The 22,518-nt window shown below is 42.6% G+C and overlaps 1 protein-coding gene across 4 annotated transcripts in view; it reads left to right on the top strand.

The window, feature by feature from the left end:
* The window catches only part of sdk2b (sidekick cell adhesion molecule 2b), a 264,898-nt gene extending 244,276 nt beyond the window's left edge, over positions 1 to 20,622 (top strand). For 2 of the 4 annotated variants that reach the window (XM_080049324.1, XM_080049323.1), the window contains exons 44-46: positions 4,232 to 4,361; positions 17,476 to 17,532; positions 18,154 to 20,622. In XM_080049324.1, coding sequence (XP_079905450.1) covers positions 4,232 to 4,361; positions 17,476 to 17,532; positions 18,154 to 18,609 — 643 coding nt within the window. In that variant the 3' untranslated portion in view covers positions 18,610 to 20,622. The remainder of the gene's footprint in view (positions 1 to 4,231; positions 4,362 to 17,475; positions 17,533 to 18,153) is intronic. The other 2 variants (XM_080049326.1, XM_080049325.1) reach the window with 1 other exon arrangement.
* The last annotated feature ends 1,896 nt before the right edge of the window (positions 20,623 to 22,518 follow it).

Genomic DNA, 22,518 nt, shown 5'->3' with positions numbered 1-22,518 from the left:
GTGAAAACGTGAGTTTTCCCGTTTTTGGTTTAAAAAAAAAAACCCCGTTCAGACACAATTTATCTGACATCTTCACCCGTACACAAAGTTTTCAGAGGAAACGGGCCGAAATCGCTGAAGTAGCAGCCATGCCAAGCCAATAGTCAGCGGTGACACAGCCTAGTAGATAGCTCTTCCGGTACAATTTGATGCATAAAACCTTACTGTAACCGAAAATTAATGCCACTAACGTTCATAAAGCGGTTGGTGTAAGCTTGGGGTTACAAATATTGTAAAAGACAAGCTTTCTGTCCTCTTATTTCACCGCATTGAACTCGGAAAAACAGCAGACTTGCTGATAGTGAAGGGGCTTCGTGAGCGGATATTTTCCTGTTAGGCGTACTTCAAAATAAAAGTCAACTCACGTGTGTCCAGCGAAATGCTATGAATGTTTAGCCAGTGAAATGCTTTTACTGTGAAGCCGTAGCCTTAATGCTCCTTTTGTTGAACAGTAGCCTAACTTAACCGCTGCACGCTGATAGTGTTTTTTTAATGTAGAGCCGTGTCCCTGGCATATAGAAGTGACACACGTTTATTTAGCTAGAAAAACAGGCAGAGCACAACTCTTTCCCTATTTGCTTGTAGGAGCGATTGGTGGCACGATAACAAATGCATCAGCAACAGCACAACGTCCATGAGCACAATGAATACAGCTCGGTGATCCGCCATTGTTGTTGTTGTTTTCCAACTGGCACACGTGGACCTACAAAGACGGCGCATGCCTATTTATATCCAAACGCAATGCGCATGTGTGAGGGTGGAGCCGTGACGTCAGCGTTATCAGGGGAAATGGATTCGGTGTTTACAGGAAACCAAAACCGTTAAGTTTTCCAAAAAATCCTCCCTCGGAGGTGATCTCAAAAATCTGCGGTTCATGCCTGCGTTTGCGTTTGCGTTTGCTGTTTTCCTGTAAATGATATAGTGCAACCGCAGAAATTTTTCTGCGTATGCACCGTTTTGCGTGGCCGTGTAAAGTGCCCCTTACACAGGTTTAAACACCTCTTGAGTGACAAAGCTCCTGAACACTTCAGACATGTTAATGAGTCCCCACAGGACATCTGTAGCGAAACAGAGAAGTCCCAATAAGGAGTGAAAGACCAGGGGGGGGGGGTCCAGATATTTTATTCCAACCCCTAGATTCTCTTTTTCTTAGCCCCAACATTGAAGGATTTCTTTTTTCACTATGAGAGGATTAAGTGGGCCCTTCTCTAGCCGAGCCAGAGAGCTGATAAATAATTTACGCTCGGCAGTGTTATGGGAGTCAAGGAGAAGAGGTGATGTGTGTGTGTGTGTGTTGGGGGAGGTGGGGGGGTTGAGCTTTCTCCATGTTTTAAAACAGGCAGTTTATCATAATGTCCCAGTGGGCTCTCAATAGCATTTCTTCACATTGGCCTCAGCTCTTTGTATGGCTGTGTTGTAAGGGGAGGTTTTTTTTTTTTGGGGGGGGGGTTCAAGGACTGCAGAGGAATGCAATGCAAGTGGGTAAAGGTTACAGTGGAGGGTCCTTTAGGGAATAAGTGCAGATAGGGAATTCAGAGCTGTGATTAAAGACACTGTTGCAATGTTTCGTAGGTTGGGTTGTAATTTTGATGGAAAAAATGTTTTCAATTTACTTTCATACGATTATAAACATTATTATTATGGTCATTATTATTTTGCTAAGAAGTTGGTACTTCAAATTGCAATGCAGCGTTCAATTCTTCACCATAAAAATGTTTCCATTTTGTAAGTTATCGGATAAGTTATATATTATGTCTGCATAGACTGAGACACTAGAAATCTTCAAACATACACATGAACACACACACACACACACACAGATATCTCACACATTAGCAAAAGTAGTTCACTGTATAACAGTAGGTCTCTCTATGTTCACGCTTCACTCCCCCGCTCAAGTAAAGTGAACTAATCTAGTTTAATATAACTCATCATGTGTAATTGAATTAAAGCTTGTTATGTGTTTTCCCTTTGGAGTTTTCCATTGGACTTGTCCACACCACCGCCTTGCTCAAAATACCACCCCCTGTGAAAAGTACTGGAATTTTCCCCCACAACATTTTTCAAATACTTTCAAAATATATTTATTTGGAAGTGTGCAAATGCGGTTTCAATGTGTAAAAAGCGGGCCCTGTGTGTGTGTGTGTGTGTGCTGGATACACTCCTCGCGGCGACTGGCGTCCGACACACCGTTTGCCTGGAAAGTCAACAGGAGTCAGTATGCGTGCTGGTAGTCTCAGCCAAACCAGCGCCAATCAGCTAGAAACAGATGTGTGTGTGTTTAGCAGGACATGTGGGGACAGTGGAAAGTACGAAGGGAGCTCAGGCCCCTAAGAGCTTTTTTTTTTTTTTTTTCATATTTACTCAAATGACCCCTGTCTACATCACGCCATTTTAGGAATTTTTTTAAAGTATTTTTTTAAAGTCTTTCTCCACGCTCATTCTTCCCTCCTCCCTTCTTTCTTTTTAGCTTTTTAGGTTCACTTAACACCGCTAATCGACCCCTCGTCTAGCCCAAAATTCCCTTGAAAGATCCACCATTTGCCCAGTCCCATCACTTACACTCTCTAAACTTACAAATGAATGGCATGTTTGATCGGGCACTCGACAGCGCATGCCACTTGACAGCTTAATCCGTGCAATCATCGGTGTGTAGGCTCTCTGATAACATTTGCCAGAGCAGAGCCCGAGGCTGCAGTTTCGTTTGATGACCCCCTCGAGCAACCGGCGAGAGTTCAATGTATAATTCACAAGTCGCAAGGCACAGGGGCCCGGCGCATTGGCATTCCACACAGTCCAACGGAATCAGTTGGAATTATTCATTGAGAGAGAGAGAGACAGAGAGAGAGAGAGAGACTGGCTGCAGGCAGGACTTCTCATGAGCGTCCCATGATTCTCATCAAGCTTTGCACTCCGCACACCCAGACAAGACAAGACAGCGATACATGGTAACTTTAATGGAAAACGCTTACTGTGGCGTCTAGGACATTAGTGAGAACGAAGGAGGCCTAGAGTCATAGCACAGCTGAATCGGCTTGTTTATTAGAAACCACTTTGATATGATTTCTGTATTTGTTAAAGAAGGTGATATTTGCGTTGTTTGGCGATTGTTTTTATGGGGTATGAACTCATTGTGCTCACCATAGAAATGACTAGCAACACCAATACAAAAGGGTCATGATGGGGCATGAAACAAAAGTGGATTGCGGGCGAGCCTGTGTTTGTGGGGCTGTTTGCTGGAAGTTATGGTGGATTAATGTAGTCCAGTCTAAATAACAGATCTCTGTGTTTTTCATATGCCAAAATAAACTCTTATCTTCACAGTATGCAATAGTTAGAAACTAGATTTTGTAAACTCCAGGAAGTAGAAATTGTAAGAGCTAAACAGTAGACATACTGTATGGCCTTCACGTTACAAATAACTCTACCAGGAAAGTTTTGCAAAAGTGCAAAAGTTTAGCCTGGTTCAACTTTTCTTTTTGTGCCAGGCAGTCCTTCATTGGCATTCCTGCTGCGCTGCAAAACTGCTTCCAAATAAATGAAGAGGCAGCGGTTTTTTTCATGCAGTGCCAAAGTCAGTCGGGGACATGGCGTCCTTAGATCAGACAGTCAGTAAACAGGCAGAAAATCCTACAATTAAAAATGTTGAAGATGACTTGGCAGTTTGCCTTTATTTGATTGTTGACAGTACATGCATTGTGATGGGGAGGATGAACAACAAAGGTTCCCAGCTGTAATGTGAGGATGTTTTGCCACTAGCACTTTAGGCAGAATATCTAAAACCACTTTGTTTGCAGGTAAACACCAGTCATAACCAATCATAATCCTAAAATGCAATTGAAAACTTTGTGTGCAAACTTACAATAAGTACGAAGGGTCAAAGCTGAAAAAGAAAGTCTGCATCGAAGCAATGATGATTTACATTGGACAGTTTGGTAATTATTTTAAAGTTAATCTTTATTTTTTGTTGTGATGTCAGCATGTTGCCAGATTTCAGCAATTACTTCAATGTGAAATATGTGTAAAAATCTAACCCAAATTGTGGAAAAAAAATGTAAATTGTTCTTTAAACTCATATAAAATGGTTATCATGGACCAAAGGCCTAAACAATGTAAGGGTCAACCAAATTCTTCTTTTTCTTAAGGACAACAACCAACTGAATTATTGTGCTATCTCTTTTCCGATATCCAGGTCTCCTCCCAGGCCCAGTCCAGGCAGTCTCCACTACTCAGACGAGGACGTCAGCACAAAGTACAACGACCTGATCCCCGCAGAGAGCAGCAGCCTGACTGAAAAACCCTCCGAAATCTCAGACTCACAGGTGCAGTAGCATCTCTTGTTTCATATCACTTTACCTTGTGTGGTCTGTGTGTGTGTGTGTGTGTATGTGTGTGCGTGTCAAATGTTCCACTGTCTGTCTGCATACAGTTTGTATTTGTCACTGTTATATGTTTGTACTTGGCTATGTTTGTGTGTGTACAGTACACTGTCATATCTTTGAATTCCTCGTGAATTCAGCATTCCATTGTGGGCTGTATACGGCGTCCATTTTGTGTCTGTACATACTGTCAACATGGTGTCCTTTTCCTATGTAGGTCATAAGATACAGCTACATTAATGCAACAGGAGAGAGATGAGAGTTGGCCGTGAAGCAGTTTTTAGACTAGGCAGTGACCTGTGGAGAATGTCGCTCTGAAAGAAAATCCAACCTGCGATTTCCAGGCCACTGCACACAGCCTCAGCACATGTTATGTAACAGACAGCGATGGCAGATGCTCTCTTGCAAAAATGTATTTTTGTGATAGGCCACACTGGAAGGTACCTTTTGTACTGAATTTCTAGGTGGTCCATGGTCCATAAAAGCATAGTTTTCTTTCTCTTTTGAATTCTTATGACACTGCAGGCGAATAGGGTCCAATTTTTTAATTATCGATAGCATAATGAAACTTTGCCAGGTCATAACTTATATTAAAAAAAAACTGTTATTTTGTTGCATTATACTTTAGTCATTTGGCCTGCCGTGTCTTGCCTTAAAGTCCTCTAAGCAGACACTGTCAGGGCTGATCTATGACTAACTATTTCTAGAATGTCTGACTTGTGGCTTTTGCTATGCGCTGAGCCAAACTGCTTTTCCCCAGTCAGTGAGTCTAATCAATACGTTTTGACTTTCTCGATGTCACTCTCCGTCTCTCCATCGATCAGTTGTGCCAGCCACCCTTATGTCTCTCATTTTCTGCCTTTTGTTTTCTGTCATATGGGTTTTTTTTATTTAATTAAATTTTCTCCTTTGTTGTTCTTTTATCCAAATCCTTTCTTCCTCCTATATCCCTTATGTACATATGTTGTTCCTGTGTTTGCTTATATCACCTCCCTCCCCGGATCTCTTTGGTCTTTGGGGTGAACCCTGTTGTGGTTTGTGGTCTGGTTTTGATCCCAGTCATCAGATGAAGGCTTCCGGGAGGGGAGAGGGGGGGAGAGGAGGGGGGGGGTCATGAATTCCCTTTGCTTTCATGGCTTCCTTCACTGCTTTTTCTTTCATCTAGGAATTCTTTTACTCTGGGCATTTTTTGAAAAAACATCCCTCGAGCTAGATACTGCAACCAGCTACATACACCCTGGTGTGAATTCCACATACCCACAAATCTCTCCCCACCTGGGCCTTATCGGGACCTACAAGTCCCATTTCCAGATCAAATGAAAATCTCCCCGCAATGAACCGCTACCGACAGGACCTTTTCACATCGGGATAATGTGGTAAGAAAAGTCAAGCAAACGGTGATATAGTGTATAGCATCAGGTTTATTTTCAATCAAGAATAGCAAGAATTCTCCGCGGAGAGGTCACCGGTTCCAACACACGTAAGTATGTTACAAGAAGTGACGAATTCTTCCTTAAAACGTCATGTATTTAAGGAAACTCTGCCCCCCAGGGGGGGAGGCGTCCAACAATGGTTCGAAGGGGAGACAGGTAGAGAGGCAGACAGTTCTAATGTACCTACTTAACCATGGGAGGAGTTTGGGCATAGGACAATAGGAGTAATTGTGAATAAGTTAAACATAGGCGTGGCTGTCCGAGTGGTCGTTGGGCAATCTACGTCTCAGTTTCAGTCACAAACAAACATGCAGTATATCCAATTACACTTATAAGTCTATATAAAACAATGGCTAAGTAAGCATTCCAATATCTGAGTCTAGAGATATATCATATGCAAAATCTGCTACCACACTCCACAATTTTTTTTTTTTTTTTTTTTTTTTTTTTTTTTTTTTTTGTACGCCCAACAGGCATGCTGAGAAAAAAGTAAAACTCAAATAAAAAGGCATAAAAAAAGGAACCAAAGTAATGTGAAAGGCAAAAGCGAAACCATAGCAGCCATAAAATGGTAAAGAAATAAAACCTCCACAAGGCAAGTTAGAGGAAAAAAACTAAACCATAACCCAACGCTGGCCAAAAATAACACAAACAGAAACTTGATCAATGGGAAAAAACCTCGACAGGCGTTGTTTGAGGAAAACATTAAACCAAATTTCTGTGTAAAAGAAACAAAACAAAAGTTTAAGGCCAAAGATACAAAGAAAGCAGAACCCAAAAGACGATAAGGCAAAATAGTCCTAGAATGCCTGTAAAGTTCAAAAAGCCCCAAGGGTAGCAGACAGGCACGGACATGCAGCAAAAGCCACCACTGGAGGCAAAAATCAAGTTCATCGCCATCCAAATAAGGACAAACCTTCGCTTAAGGTCATCTGCCAGGGTGTAGGGAATAGGGGAGCTGTGGAGGATGTGGGGAGCTGATGGCAAATCCAGTCATCAGGGTGGTGGCTGCGTAGTCGGAGGAGTGGGAGGGGTTGGGGTTGTTGGTAGGGAGGGGGGGGGGGGGGTTGTGGAGCGGGGAGGGGGGGGGGGCAGACATTTCCATCAGGTCTGAAAGCATGGAGGGCGCACACTAGTGTGAGTGAATCCGGGGAGGGGGGCATCCGTGGTGCAGGTTAGGCAGCCGTTGCTGGGGGAGGTGGGGGTCGTCTGGCTCTCCTTGCGTCATCTTCCTCGTCGTGGCTGGTTTTTCCCGCTGATGTCGTCTGGTCCAGGCTGGTGGGCTGCTGTCTTGTCGTTGCTGCCGCTTGATCCGTCTGGCATGGATCCAGGTGGTCCGTTTCTGCAACCTTTACGGCCGTCATGGTGGCGAGGAGGAAATGAAAGGGTCCCGTCCATCGCTTGCTTAGTCAGAACCTTCGTCTGGGAGCCTTGACCACAAAACCGATCCTCGGGTGGTGGCTGGTCGTGATAGTGCATCTTTCACCAGTCTGTGGAGAGCAGAAAGAGAGGACAGGGGAGTGACCGTGACAGTGACAGTTGACAGCAGGAAATAGCATCAAAAGGGTTGTCACTAATGTGTGTGTTGGATGCAGAAATCACCGTGTAGCCAACTTGGCCTTGCTCTGAGGCCGGGTGCCGTGAAGCAGAGTCAACCACCAAAGCTCCAGGTCTGGATGGGACAGTGGAGGCTTTTCCAGACAGGACAGGACAGGGGGAAACACTGCTGCTTTCACTGTGACGCATCTTGCAGAGGAGAGAAGGATATTGTTCAAATATAATCAAAGAGACAGCGACATGAGGTATCAACATTGCAAATTGAGAATTAAAAAGGCCCACTAAATTAGTTTAAAAAGGAAAGAAGATAACACTTATAGCAGAAAGTCAAAACCATAAAGAACAACAATGTTGACTTGTCAAATAAACAAAGTGATCTTACCTTTTGGATGCAGTCATCAAGCAAAACAGAACCATAATTACTTACCAAAAAGACCTGCAAAGCCCACAATGTAAACTGTGGTGAAACATCAACAAGTTTGCAGCAAAGTGTTGATAATGTGCAGCAAAGAAAACAAAACAAATTACAAAGTTAGTTGTGTTAAAATGAGTTGTGTTAGGTTTTAGGAAAACCACAGAATGCGAGAAACAGTACAAAGAAACATAAAAGAAAACAGGTATGGGAATAGCATGAGATGAGCATATTTCCAGGGAAATAATCAGCACCTACAAGAGTCGGGAAGCAAAGATGAAGTTAGTCGCAAAACAAGAAACAAGTTTAAGTAAAACTTAAACGATCGCTGCACGCAATAAATCAACTGAAATGCACACCCAAGTGCACAGAGTTAATCCAAACAACAACAAAAACACAAACATACAAAAAATCAAGCATTCAAAAATGCCGGCAGCAAGGTGACCAATTTGGCTAATGGTCAGACAGACGCCAGAGATTCCACACAAAACACAGAGAGAGAAAAACAAGCCAACTGACTGCTTTTTGGCAAAACCAGAGATCAGAACTTTGTGCTCTGACACATAAAACACCTCAAACTCAACCAAACTATAACAACAACAACAACAACAACAACAACAACAACAACCCTCTCACTGTCTTACATGTGCTGTGAAGCAATATGCAGGCAAAACACACAACACAAATCACAAAATCCTGCAACAAAGAAACCTAAAATCTCTCTCTTTTTTTTTTTTTTTTTTTTTCAAAAACACAGAACACTCCACTGGCAACAAAAACAACCAAAGAAGAGGGCCAACTCTGTCCTTATGCTTTTCCCACAAGAAAGGAAAAGTTTCAAAGGAGTTAAAACCTGCTGGAGAAAAAGAAAAATTAGTACAATTGAAAGCACTGTAGTAAAAACTATGAAGGAAATGTCTATACAGTAAGTGGGCTATCAGTGGGCAAGGGCAATCTCTATCGCTTGCTCTGGGACAGAACCACAGAGCACTATACAACATCTCTCCTACTCTGTGTTGCAAAGATAAAACAGCCCACAGTCAAACAGGCTAAACCAACCTAAATGTAGAGCCTAACAAATTGCCAAGTTGCATGAACACGAGGGTTCAAAGGAGAAAGAATGGAATAGCAAACCTGCAGGAGGAAAAGTTAGTGCAAGCAGCCAAAAACTTTTCATTTATAACGGAAAATAAATGTCTGAAAGGTGAAAACTGTTTAGCATTGCATGTTTTAAAGGCATTGATGGCCGATCAAAACGGTGAGTGGGCTATCAGCAAAAGTGATTGTCACAGCGACAGTGGTGCAAGGCTATAGTGAAACAAGGGGGAGATACTTACATAAATGTAAAAACATGGGTTTCTGTGCTATTGAGAAGTAAAATGGGCATGTTGGCTGGGCCTACAAAAGGGGGATCTAAAAGAAATGAGCAATCAAGAAAACAATACAGCTTCTTTAAGAGTGGCTGTGCATGTTTATCTGTGGTTTAAAGAGATGTAAATGAGGGAGTTTGGCTTGAACCAGGACAAGTATTTTCTAAAAACAGATGGGCTAGTCCTCTTTCTAAAAGGAGGCATGTAGTAAACAAGATTAATGCTAGAAACAAGGCAAAAGTGACAAGTACATGGAGACAGGCTAGTCCAGCCATGACTGCAAAAATGAGAGTAGCCCTTTTTGCTACAGAGGATTCATGTAAACACAGGAGGTGTAGACAAAGGCATTTGTTAACAGAGTCAACTTAGGTGGCAGTGTCCCTGTCGTGCTGAAGGGAGACTGAAAAACAGACAGAACAAATTATTTTAGAGATGGGAAGAAAACAGCATTAAATCAGGCAAGTTTAGCAAAAGTCCCCAAAGTCAGGAAAACATTGGGGGAAAACACAGTCAATCCCAGTAATTTACACATGGTGAACACAAGACAAAAGGCCATGGTCAGGACGGAGGATTAGACAAAAGGAAGATGCAAATGATGAGATGGTTGAACTAAGCAAAACACAGGGAGGATACCACACCTTGGAAGTGGGCCATAGCAGACGAATAATAACAAGAGAAATACTCTAAGCAGAAGGTAAAAATGGCCACCTTGGTTGGCCCAAAAGTGTTTAAAAGTAAATTGGTAAAATAGCGAACCTGAAAGCCTACATTCGACTGAGGCATATCCATAAGCTAGGCTAGATAGAAGAGCAGACATTCACAACAGTGACCTAGGGAATCGTCGCTTACCAACTGGAAGAGTGTTTGACGCTGCTCCTCTGCTGGAGAGAGCAGCGGAAATGAACATGGAGCCAAAAGAGCCCACAGGAAAAGCCTCTGAAAGAAATCACACACTAGCAAAATCAAGTGAAAACACGTCAACCAGCCCCGAAGGCCGGCTCCTGTTTTTGCGTGTGGCTAGGTCAGCCACAGAAAATGACTTTGCACAATGTTCCCTTCAACAGGACAACTCCAAACTCAAAAAGGAATTTAAAACAGATAGGCAGCTAGCTTTAGACAAAGTTAATGGCAAGGCCATCTGAACAGGGAATTAAATGGTAGCTAAAAGACATATGATGCCTCAATATCCTAAGGCTACAGGCCTGAATGCTAAAAGTAAATGGTTCGAAGCGTCCTGTGGAGCCTTCGCTAGTCAATTGTCACCACCACGGATGGGGCAATCGCGCTTCCAGTGCCCGGATTTCTTACAATGGAAACAAGTATCGCGGACAACTTTGTTATTACGAGATTTGTAGTTGTTCGAATTGTAGTTCTTATTTTGTCTGAAGCGGCCATTTTGTGCCCGCCCACTCTCGTTCTGCGTGCCCTGAGACATCGCAATCGCGAGGATAGCCTGGTGAAGCTCAGATGCTCTCGCCTCCAACGTCTCTGTTACCTGCTTTTCCAGAAGTAACTCCACGTGGGCTGCGTACACCTCGATCAACTGAAGCTTGGCAGAAGCCCAAGAAACACACAAATGTTTAATCAAATCAGCGTTTTCCTTATGCATACCGTTAAAGTAAGCGTAACGTAAGTGGGCTTCGAAAGCTGTAACGGGTCCTTCGTTCAGATTATCTGGGGTGGGAAGGCCACAGAAGTCCTTATGGACTATAGTTAGACGAGCAAGATAAGAGGCTGTAGTCTCGTTACCGGTTTGTTTACATAGAGAGATTTTCACCAAGTCAACTTTGGGCGGAGAAGCAGAAATGCAAAGCTGGGCCAAGTCGGTTAACCCTGTACTGTAGAGCGCGTTGGAATCGAGATTGTTTGTGTCGGAAAGGGTAGTACAATCACTATATTGTAAACAAGGCGAATTTGGATTGACTAAATCAGCCCGTTTGCTAAAAATCTTCCCCATTGTAAGGGAAAACACAGGAATAGGAGCACAACACAAGTTTTCTTACCTTTCCCTTGTGGCGCCCTGGCTAGTTAATCACAAAGCAAAACAGAATGAAAGAACAACAAGACAATACAAAAAAACAAAGACAAACAATAAAACACTTATGAAATTTCAAAATTCTTGCTATTTGATCGAAAACAAGCCCCACCAACACAAATATCTTGGTCTGTAAAAGGGTTAACAATTCTAGTTTAATCTCCCAGAAGGACCTGTTTAATAATTCAGGCTTTCCAAGAAAACTAAAATCTCTCTCTCTCTCTCTTTTTTTTTTTTTTTTTTTTTTTTGTAAAACACAGAACTCTCCACTGTCAACAAAACAACCAAAATAGAGGGCCAACTCTGCCCTTATGCTATGTTCACAAGAAGGGAAAAGTTTTAAAGGAGTTAAAACCTGCTGGAGAAAAGAAAATTAGTACAAATGAAAGCACTGTCCAGCTGCTTGTCCCGGTCCGTCAACCGAACAAGTAACATTACCAATTACTAAACTACCTAAAACCTTCCTCTCAACCTGCTCAGTTCAACTTGAACAAATAAGACTAATTCGTCAATTCCAGTCCGGTGCTTGGCGGAAGGCCATTCAGATGCATTAACAGTCACACAGCACCCGGGCCGAAGCTAACTCGTGGCTGTTCACTTTGGCGTTCTAGCTTTATTACATTAATGGTTAATTAAAGTTCATGCCCACTTCCAAGTAAATTTAAACGGGAGAGTTTCGCTCCGACTGTAGTGTAAAAATTCCTACAGAGATGTCCTTAGAAGTAATCCTTTAACCCAATTGTTGTTGCTTTAAAACAAAACATATTCTCACATACCGATTCGGAGGAGATGACAGAGTTTCCCCACGGGACGGCCAACAGAGGTCCTCTCTGTCCCGAAATGGAAGGGCTTGCTGTTGTCCGGTCCCGTGGACCCTCTGCCGGTGTTCTCCTTCCTGGAATTAACTCGCCAATTACTGTGGTAAGAAAAGTCAAGCAAACGGTGATATAGTGTATAGCATCAGGTTTATTTTCAATCAAGAATAGCAAGAATTCTCCGCGGAGAGGTCACCGGTTCCAACACACGTAAGTATGTTACAAGAAGTGACGAATTCTTCCTTAAAACGTCATGTATTTAAGGAAACTCTGCCCCCCAGGGGGGGAGGCGTCCAACAATGGTTCGAAGGGGAGACAGGTAGAGAGGCAGACAGTTCTAATGTACCTACTTAACCATGGGAGGAGTTTGGGCATAGGACAATAGGAGTAATTGTGAATAAGTTAAACATAGGCGTGGCTGTCCGAGTGGTCGTTGGGCAATCTACGTCTCAGTTTCAGTCACAAACAAACATGCAGTATATCCAATTACACTTATAAGTCTATATAAAACAATGGCTAAGTAAGCATTCCAATATCTGAGTCTAGAGATATATCATATGCAAAATCTGCTACCACAATAACAAACCCCTCCCCCAAACCTCTCTCCAATGACTCATCTTTCCGTGTCATCGCCCTGCCTGACATATCTACCGTTCGCACTTGTGTATTGTCAAACAAACATGGTCCTAATGCAGTAACTTCAACTAAGCCTGCCTGCCTGCCACACACTACATACAAGGGGGCTGACGTTGGCTTTGAAAGGCTAAAGGTACAATACACAGAGACCTGTCTGTTACTCTTTTAGGCTCCTCTACCATTGCCCCTCTCTGACAGGCCACCACATCGGCACCCAATGGCGCTTTCTGAAAAATCCAGGAATGCTCTTTGAAGTTTTATTGAGCGGATAACTCTGAGCTATCAGTATGACATTGTGCTGTCTGTCTGTCCCTCTTTTAATCCCTGGGGGCCTCCCTCCATCAGCAGGTATAAGTTGACTATTGTACTCCCCTCTCCTTCAAGAGAGGGGGATTTGGAGGAAGCTAACATTGACTTTGCAAGGCAACAAGGCCACCATTAGGCTTTTACAGCCCGGCAGGTATAGAATCCTATTGACATTTTTTTTTTTCCTTTAGAGGAGTATAGGCTTTCTCATCTTTCAAGGTTGTCTCCGTGGCACCACTGTCCGTGTGTGTGTGTGTGTGCGTGCGTGCGTGCGCGTGTGTCATTTAAGGCCGAAACCAGTCGAAAGCAGATGATGTCATATCTGAGTCAGAGATGGAGGGTACAGTAGATTATCCACTCTCTGCAGAGTGGCATTCCACGGGAGGGAAAGTGAAAACATCTTCAATATCTTACATGCTTTCACTCCCCTTTTTACCCTCCTATCCTTCTGTTTATCTCTTCCTTTCTCCACTGTCTCTCTGGTTAATGTAACTCTCAGGGCTGGGGCTTAACTAAGTGACACTGTCTGTATTTATTGGATGGTCTGTCCTGACAATATTCCCCTTTGTTTAGACTCAAACAGTCTGAAATATGATGTAATAACCCAGAATAAAAGAGCAAGTATGTATACGATAGTGACGCTTTCAAGCACATTGCATATATAGTTTATCAGTACAACTTTTTTTAGTTTGGTTAAGGTCCACACAATGCCACTTTTGTTTGTTATGTTGGAATATCTTACATCACACATTTCCTACTTTTCGTCTGTCTAAGCAGAGTCCTGGAAAAGTTATGTCCATTGGAATGGCTGGGTTTAACTATAAAACCAATTCAAAGTGGGTGAAAAAAAAAGTAGGGAAACATAAGCACTACTCTCATCAAGCACGTCCACTATTCTTAGTCAGCGCTAATGCCCAACAAAGTCCCAAATCCCTTGATTACAGTTGTTCTGATGAAACGGCATTACGCTATTCTAGTGAGAGGGGATTGGAGCTGCTAAGGAGGCCTATTTATCCTAGCCTTGATGATGACAAAATACAACTTGGCTTTGATACAGCACGCATTGCAGTACGCTGCAAGAAATGTTTCTTCCCGTTCCTCTTTCTTCTTCCCCTGTTTTTTACCCTCCATTGAAAGCGCTAAACACACGCACGCATGCGCACACACACACACACACACACACACACACACACACACACACACACACACACACACACACACACACACACACACACACAAATGTATGCACTGGTAATGTCTCTGGACATTTTAATCCCCCTCCAGCCCACATTTACTGTTGATAGCTTTGCCACTGGGGAACCCCCCCGCTGTGTTCACTTCATCTATGAGAGTGACATAGACAGCCCCCCGCCCCTCCACCTCCTCTTTGCAATAATCCATAACTGGAGGACAAAGGGCTGACCCACTCCATGGTATTGGGGTTTGCATTCATTTTGAGGGGGATGGGGACAAGCGCCTGCTAGGATATTGTTGCTTTAGTCTCATGATGTTATAAAAACCATGGGGAGACTATTTAAAGTATTTTGCAAAGCTTTTTAAAAATAAATAAGGTAAACAAGGTGCTTTGTGGAACAAATGTAGAGATAAAAATAGATTTTTTTTAAATGCTATCAATGCAGGTTAAGGGTTGGATATTGACATATGCTATTTTCAGTTGAACCCTGCCCAGAGTGAGGTCACAGGTCAAAGTTCTCAGAGATATATATTGTCTGAACACATGCCTCATTTGCTGATAATGACCAATTTATCTCAAACAAAATGTTGGCGTCTATTTTCTCTCTCCCACATGGTTCCCCCTTTTTCGTTGGTAGCAATCATAAACAGGAATACAGGGCAAACTGCTGTCTACCGCTGATGATACAATAAACTACTGTCAAGAGGTTTCACCAGTTAATTGGGGCAGCTTTCTTAATCTCTTTCAATGCCTAATTAAACATCAAAATGATGAAAACAATTTTAATAATCGTCACTGGCAGGCCCGTGTGTGTCTGTGGTACGCACATATCCGTGCATGAATTGAAATGGTGACTCCCCCGAGGGCTGAGAGGTGCAATGCTGCATTTCCTGCCTAAAGTCTCTTTCACAGCATTCGACCCTAGTAATTAGCTTGTAATGAGCTCGAGTTAAGGAGCTGCTTCACAGGCCCTGTACTGCCCCAGAGGGAAGACGTCTAAAGCATATCTCTGTCTCTGCTGTATAATTGCACATTTTACATTTCAAGAATCGGAATATCTGTTTTGCACACTAGAGTAGGACGCGATTCACTGTGTCAACTACCACACACACAAATACACACATTTGTGTACTTATAACTTAGTGAGGACACCCATTGACATAATGCACTCCCTAGCCCCTAACCCTATCCATCAGAACTAAAATGCCTAGCCCCAACCCTCACCTAAACCTTTTTTTAACCTGAACCTTAAAACCTAGTCTTAACCCTCAAATAGGCCTTTGAAGAAGTGAGGACCAGCCAACATGTCCTCACTTTCCAAAATGTTCCTCATTCTGTTGGTAAAAAGCTAAAACTAAACAGGTCCTCACAAATATACCTATACAAGTACACACACACACACAACCGACGTGGTGTTTCTTCTCTCACTTTAGTGTTAATTCTTTGAGAGTGAGGTAATACCACTTCAAATGGCCTCGATATGTCTTGTCGTACCGCTGTGAATGGGAGCTTGTTATTGTCTTGTTGTGTTGCTAAACACGCTGGCACGACCGGAATTCTTTTCAACGCCGGTTGGCCTCAAGTGTTTACAACTGGGTGACAATGTAGACAACAAACACACACAAACAGAGTCAACGATTGCATCTCACAAACCTACTCACCTTATTCAAGGTAACAATATAAAAGTAAGTAGAAAAACAATTCTGAAAGTTGAGCTAAACATTGCTATGAACCATGTCTGCCTTTGATTAATTTGCAGGAGAAATAGGAGTACAGGGGTGGAGGAGGGGGGAGGGGATCCCTCTCCTTTGTTTAAGAATCAAAGAGGATCAAAAGAGCGGGGAATATTTTTTTCTCTCCCATAATTCAGCGCTAGCATTGTCTGTTTGGACTGTATTCTAAACACTGCTGACAACTAAAACAAGAGAAAGCCTTTTTATAGGAATGTGGCTCTCGGCATGTTGAGTCTGAGGCAGAAAAAGAAAAAAATCTGAGCCTACGGGCCATATGTATGACATATGTGCTGCCTGTTGCTGCTATATCCAGCCTGAGAGGGCTTTTTTTTCTCTGGAGTGTGTCTGTGGTGCGCTTGCCAACAGCCATGTGTTCGAATGAGAAGATGGAAGATAATATTAAGGGGTTGAGAGGGAGCAGAGAACCTTGATTATCTTAATTATCCACATAATATCTCCATGCTACTGAGAGGCTGTTCAAGAGAATAGGCTTTTGTTGATTAACTTTTTGTAATGGCTGCTGCACCTATAATACTGGCCTCTCCGGGACGTTACCCAGTGACAATTATAGGGCAGAGTCGACGGTGCATTAGTTCACTAGCAAAAGCCAGGTGATTAATCATGCAGGTTCCCATCCAATTGGCGCCCTTGATTCGTGGCAATTAGTAAGCAGACCATGAGCAATCCCTTACTACCGAGTGCTCCGTGATCACATCGCTTTTTGTTTGACACATGGAATGTTACTTGACACAACCACAATGGCCGAACCCCGCAGCCAAGGTGGAGGGTCAGTGACGAGAATGTGCCCGAGGGAAATTATTGCCTGTTTTTTTCTTTTACAGATGGCTTGAATGGAACTCAAACTGACTTCAAGAATTGAAAATAAAAAAAAATTCCCCCTTTCCTCTCCAATAAACGTATTGAATGTACAGCAAGACCTCTTACTCACACCCGCAATCAGTCCCTTCAGACTGGCGTATTTCCAATTCAAATGAAAACAGCTCAAGTCATAGCAAAACCTAAAAAAAGGACACAATTATGGACCTTCAAATTACAGAACTATTTCATTGCTTACACAGTTCTCCAAACAAATATTTTGCGAGTGGATGAATTGATTACCTATCATAAAATACTGTACGAACAACAATATAGTTTTATAGCGAACAGAACAACATCATCAATTATAAAAATTATAGAAAAGTAACTAAGGCCATAGAAAACAAAGCATATGCAGAAGGGATATTTACTTTAAAAAAAAAGCATTCTCCGCTGTTGATCATGAACTATTGATATAAAAAATTACTCATATATTGTATTAGAGGAATGGCATTATCCTGGTTATCCAATTCAGTCACACATTCCATCTTTGAGAATGCACTGCACGACCCCCCTGTTGCTTTTTCATTATATAGCTTTTCACACCACTCCCATCCAAATGGCACAAGGGATCTCTATACATATGTTTAACATATCTATGATATTCTCATCTTCATGACGGGGCCATTTTATAATCATTCTGTTATGGTGATGCACTTGTAAAAACCCATTGTTTTGTTCACCCATAGGAGGCGCTGGTGTTTTCATATGGGACAGGTGGCCTACATACACTTCCACTGCATTTGGTGAGGTTCCTGTGGCTGCTTGCTATTGAATGTTTGTCGCCCCAATAGGTGACCGTGGTTCCTATTGCTATAGCCCCTCTCCATCCAATCTCCTGCCTCAGATTCCCATGATAGGTTCTACTGTATATGTGGTATACTGTGTTACACACTACACCAAACCCTGTCCCTTGCTGGCTTGGTGTGTGGATACAAAGTTTGAAAAAAAAGACCCCTTGATCCAGTGATTTCCTTGGTCTAAGTCCTGGATTTAAATTGACCTTTGCCATCTTGTGTTGATGGTCCGTTTACAATGCACGCTTCAGTAACACCAAGTCGACATCCTTCCATCCTGCAGTCATGCTTTGACCATTCTGTGATCATTCCAGGTGTCCCATGTTGTCCATGTGCTGTGTTGTAAATGTAAAAAGAAAAGAAAAGTGTGTGACGTGCATGTGTATGTTTTTGTACGTATGATTGTGAAATGGCGACTTTTGCATCACGAATAATTCAAATAACTTTCCATGTTCATTTTTCATTTATATCCTCCGCATAAATCTAACTATTCCATATGGAAACACCACAGTAGAGTCATCCCATGCTAACTCCAAAAATCGACGTCTCTTCTCTCTCTCTCTCTCATAGGGAAGTGACAGCGAATATGAAGTGGACCCCAACCGGCAGAAGACCCACTCCTTCGTCAACCACTACATCAGCGACCCCACTTATTACAACTCGTGGCGCCGCCAACAGAAGGGCATATCTCGGGCCCAGGCCTACAGCTACACAGAGTCAGAATCGGGTGATGCCGACCATTGCGCACCTCCACCCCTGCCCCCTCTACCTCCACTGCCCCCCCAGCTCAGCTCACCAAGCCCCCAGCCGCAGCAGATGCAACAGCAGCAGCAGCAAGCCCAGGGCCAGGGCCAGGGCCAGCCTATCCAGGGCCAAGGCAGTCTGTTCAGGCCCAAAGGCAGCCGGACTCCGACCCCTTCCTCCCAGCAGAACTCCAACAACCCCCCCACCCCGCTCTACAGGCCCCCCAGCAGCCTGGCCCCCGGATCGAGGGCCCCGATCGCTGGCTTCTCCTCCTTTGTGTGAAGAAAAAAAGAAATGGCTGAGGGAAAAAAAAGGACATTTTCAAACAAATTTCTGGAAAATATCGTATACCCAATTTGTGTTGAAAGGGGGAACATAGCAACAGCAACGCAGCGCACTCGAACCCAATCAAGTCATTCTACCACGCCTTTCGTTCATTTCATTTCAATTCATAACTTTTCTACTTTGTTTTTACGTGTTATTTTGCTTTAGTCATGCCGGATCCATGCGGAACACAGCTATGAGACTTTTTGGAGCACTTTTTCATCGTTTTAATGTGTGGAATGTGTGTGCCAAGTGTGTAGACTTTTGAATTCACCATGTTGATAAAAATCATCACTTTTTATTTTTGCTGTTTTCAACTATTTGCATGATTTTAATTTTTTTATTTCCTTCTCTGTTCGCTACGTTTTATTTTGAAATCATTCAATCTCTTTGATTCTGTACAAAGTCACGAGAGTCTTTGAATACACACACACACACACACACACACACACACACACACACACACACACACACACACACACACACACACACACGTATAAATATATATATAAATAAATATATATATATTATATATTGTAGATGTACCTAGAAGACAAAAACAAAGTCAATGTGGAGTCTGCATCGACGGAGACTGAAATGACAATATGATGACGCCATATTGTGGAGTTGGTGAAGGATAACGGACAAGTGAAAAACTGGCTAAACTGGATGTATAAAAAACAAATTAAAATGAAAGTGACGGACGGAGATTTTTATGCCAAATCGAACAAATTGAAATGTGTTTGGCCGGAGAGTTCTAAGCGGACATTGGAAGAAACAATCACGTGTTTCCATGGAAACAGCTTTTCGACCTGTGTAGCACATAAACGGATGGGGAAAAGTTTTTGGCCATGGCGGGTCCAATGTCGATGACCGTGCTGTGCCTGAGGGGATCCTGCAGATATACAGTATACTGTATGAAATGAGTGTATATCTGTTCAAGTGAAAGTGTTCCAAGTCTTTCTGTGAGTGTGTTACAGTGGATCAAAGATGCCTTTATGGAGAAAACACTTATTTATGATATCGGGCACCAATTGTTACTGAACTGCTGATGGTGCCCTTGACTGTAGGCATTGTACCGGCTGGCCTCGCGCTATAGCGAGAGCCTTCTTTTAATCCCCACGGATGTGGGACGTGAATGCATTTGCATTCGCGAATCGCGACCCATCTTTTTTTCATCCTTTTTGCTGGCTCACATATACACACACACTTACACGCACCAGTCTCATTCTGCATATGTCTACTGAAACGCTTTGAAGTCCAAGTCCAAACTTTTCTGAAGTAGTCTGGAACAGTCACATGTTAGAAGAACGGCTGCCGGCTCTGCCAAAATGGCTACAGTGTAACTTTGATAAGAGTGTTTTTGTGTCCTCTCCCTTGCTGGTGGAACTCTTTCTCTCTCACTGCTTCACTGTCACGGGGCAGCGCTGGGCCCGGCGCCAAGAGATGATGTCATTGGATTGCCTCACCTCTTTTTTCCCTTTTGTGTAATCAACCACTCTGTACTATTCAGGTGTGACTGTATACTGTCCCAGATGCTTATGTATGTATGTATGTATGTATGTGTGTGTATGTGTGGGGGCATGTGTATCGGTGTGTGAGAATACACTTCTTCTTGTGCGCAAGCTTTACAGATCAATCACTGTGTGTCTGGTTATAAAGAGATTGTTTTTCTTGCAGCAGCAACTGTTAAAACCTGCCTGGAGTGAGCGCCACAGCAAGCTGCTGGCACCGTCCGGCCGCCCTGCCAGGCGCACACTCAAAAACGCTATAGTGAAGACTCTGTGGTGTGTTCCTGGTTTCCATAGTTCTACAAAAAAAAAATGGATGAAAAAAAATGTCATCGACCTCTTTTCTTTCTTTCTCTGTGGGGTGATTTCATTGTACGCAAACAAAACGCTTATATCATGCAGAATCTTGAATGAATATATGATCACAGTACATTTCTGAAATAAATTATTTTTGAATGTTTGGAGGTTGTAGTTCTCAATTGTAAACTGTGCCGGGGGAGATGGTTGGGAGTGGGACATACAAAACCAAGGGGAAAACAATCATGCTTCAAGTGCTAATAGAGAATAATCAAATAATATGATTATTGTAACCATATTGTCGACATTCAGGCCGGCAATAGCTCTAGATTTGTCTAAAGTGCCTGCATTCATTTCGGTGTCAGCTGAAAACACACACTCCCTCACAAAAAAAGGTTATCTCAGGTTTGGCCTAAACCAAAATGGCCTGCTTAGTGGAATTGTAGTAGTAAGTAGTCAAGCACATTTAGCAAAGCCAGTTCCACTGCAAACCCACTGCATTATCCTAGCGTGTATGAAACAACAGAAACAGGGCAATTGCACTCCTGTAGTCTATATTTAGCAATGAGAAAATGTAATTCCAGTTCTATAAATGTACTTGCATATAGTGCATCATCACCCTATATTACAAAGTTAACACAATTACTGTGGGGTGAATAATCAAACCGCTGTCAGTCTTTGATTTAGGCCTCTCCATGTAAACAAGTTAATGTGTGAAAAAGCCTGTGTGTATCATGTCACAAGAAGCACCTTACCCTTATTCCACATCATAAAAAAACATCAAAGCAATACAGTGCCAGAAATGTAGGCTACTGTACATGCTTTTTTGTGAGCACATAGGTTCGCTCGACAGGTAATTAGTTGATGAAATTCAAACTAACCTCAGTGCTACTCCCGACCAGCAATAAATTTGATCAGTGTAAACGGTGTGTGAAACCCTGTTATGTGGTATACAGATGTCCCCCTAGTGACTTTTTCATCTCCTTCTGCGCTACCCCGATCAACCACATTTCATTAGCGTTGGTTTCCTCAAAGACTTCACTGGCTCGGTTGGCCCTTTTAACCCATCAGACTGCACATAAAGTTGTACTTAAAAGGCGTAAACACTATGTTGGAATTTGAAATAGTAACTGAACTAAGACACACATAATCACATACAGTAGCAGTGGGACATGTACAACAGTATACAGATGGTGTTAGATGCTAATTGGATCACAGTCAACTTGATCCAGGGCTAACCTACTAAACACATAGGCCTGAGAGGAGAGGAGATTAGATGGGGAAAGGACAAGGAATGGGAGCGAGCTAGTCCAGAGTGCTATAATCTATTTTTTTTAAACACATTGGAAATTTATATCACAAATCCAACAAAAGAATGACAGAATGAAAGGAGGTGTTTCATTTGGTGAAATGTACATTTTCATCTCTCTCTCTCTCTTCCTCTCTCTCCCCAAGGAAAACAAGTGACAGAAAAGATTGAGCTGGCGGTCCCTGTTATAAATGGGGGGAGCCCAAAGGTACCAAATAGCCCTGATGAGCTTTGAGAGAAACCCACAGTTGGGATATTAAAGGCTTCAGACAGAAGGTGTAGTTCAAAGGGAGTTTGAAACCCTGAATTTAATTGCCTCATTTGTGAGCCTCGCTGAGGGTGCAGTTTGGGGATTTGAAGAGGATATACGTATACTGGCAGTGGGAGAAAGGATACAAATGTGAGAAAGGGGATGTTCCATGAGTGCCTTTCATCAATGCCTGGCTATGTCTAATGTGTTGTTTGGTGGATGCTTAAATGTGTGCCTGACTTAATGTGCACTATGGGGAAAGAAAAAGAAGAAAAATTAACATAGCCATTTTGGTAAGTCTCTTTACTTCAGTCATCCTCATTCTCACTTTTCATAGAGTTTGGGTGGACACACGTTTCCACAGTTTTGGGTAAAAATTTGACATTAATTGCTGAAATTGTTGGATGAAGTGATATTTGGTCACAATTATTTTTCATCACTGTGATTTGTTCCTATAGAAACGTGTCCCTCGTGCCCTATTTTCATATACTACAGCCTTT

This window comes from Ammodytes marinus (assembly GCF_949987685.1).
Source record: "Ammodytes marinus genome assembly, chromosome: 20".
Lineage (NCBI taxonomy): Eukaryota > Metazoa > Chordata > Actinopteri > Uranoscopiformes > Ammodytidae > Ammodytes > Ammodytes marinus.
This window is presented reverse-complemented; position numbering and strand designations above follow the sequence as displayed.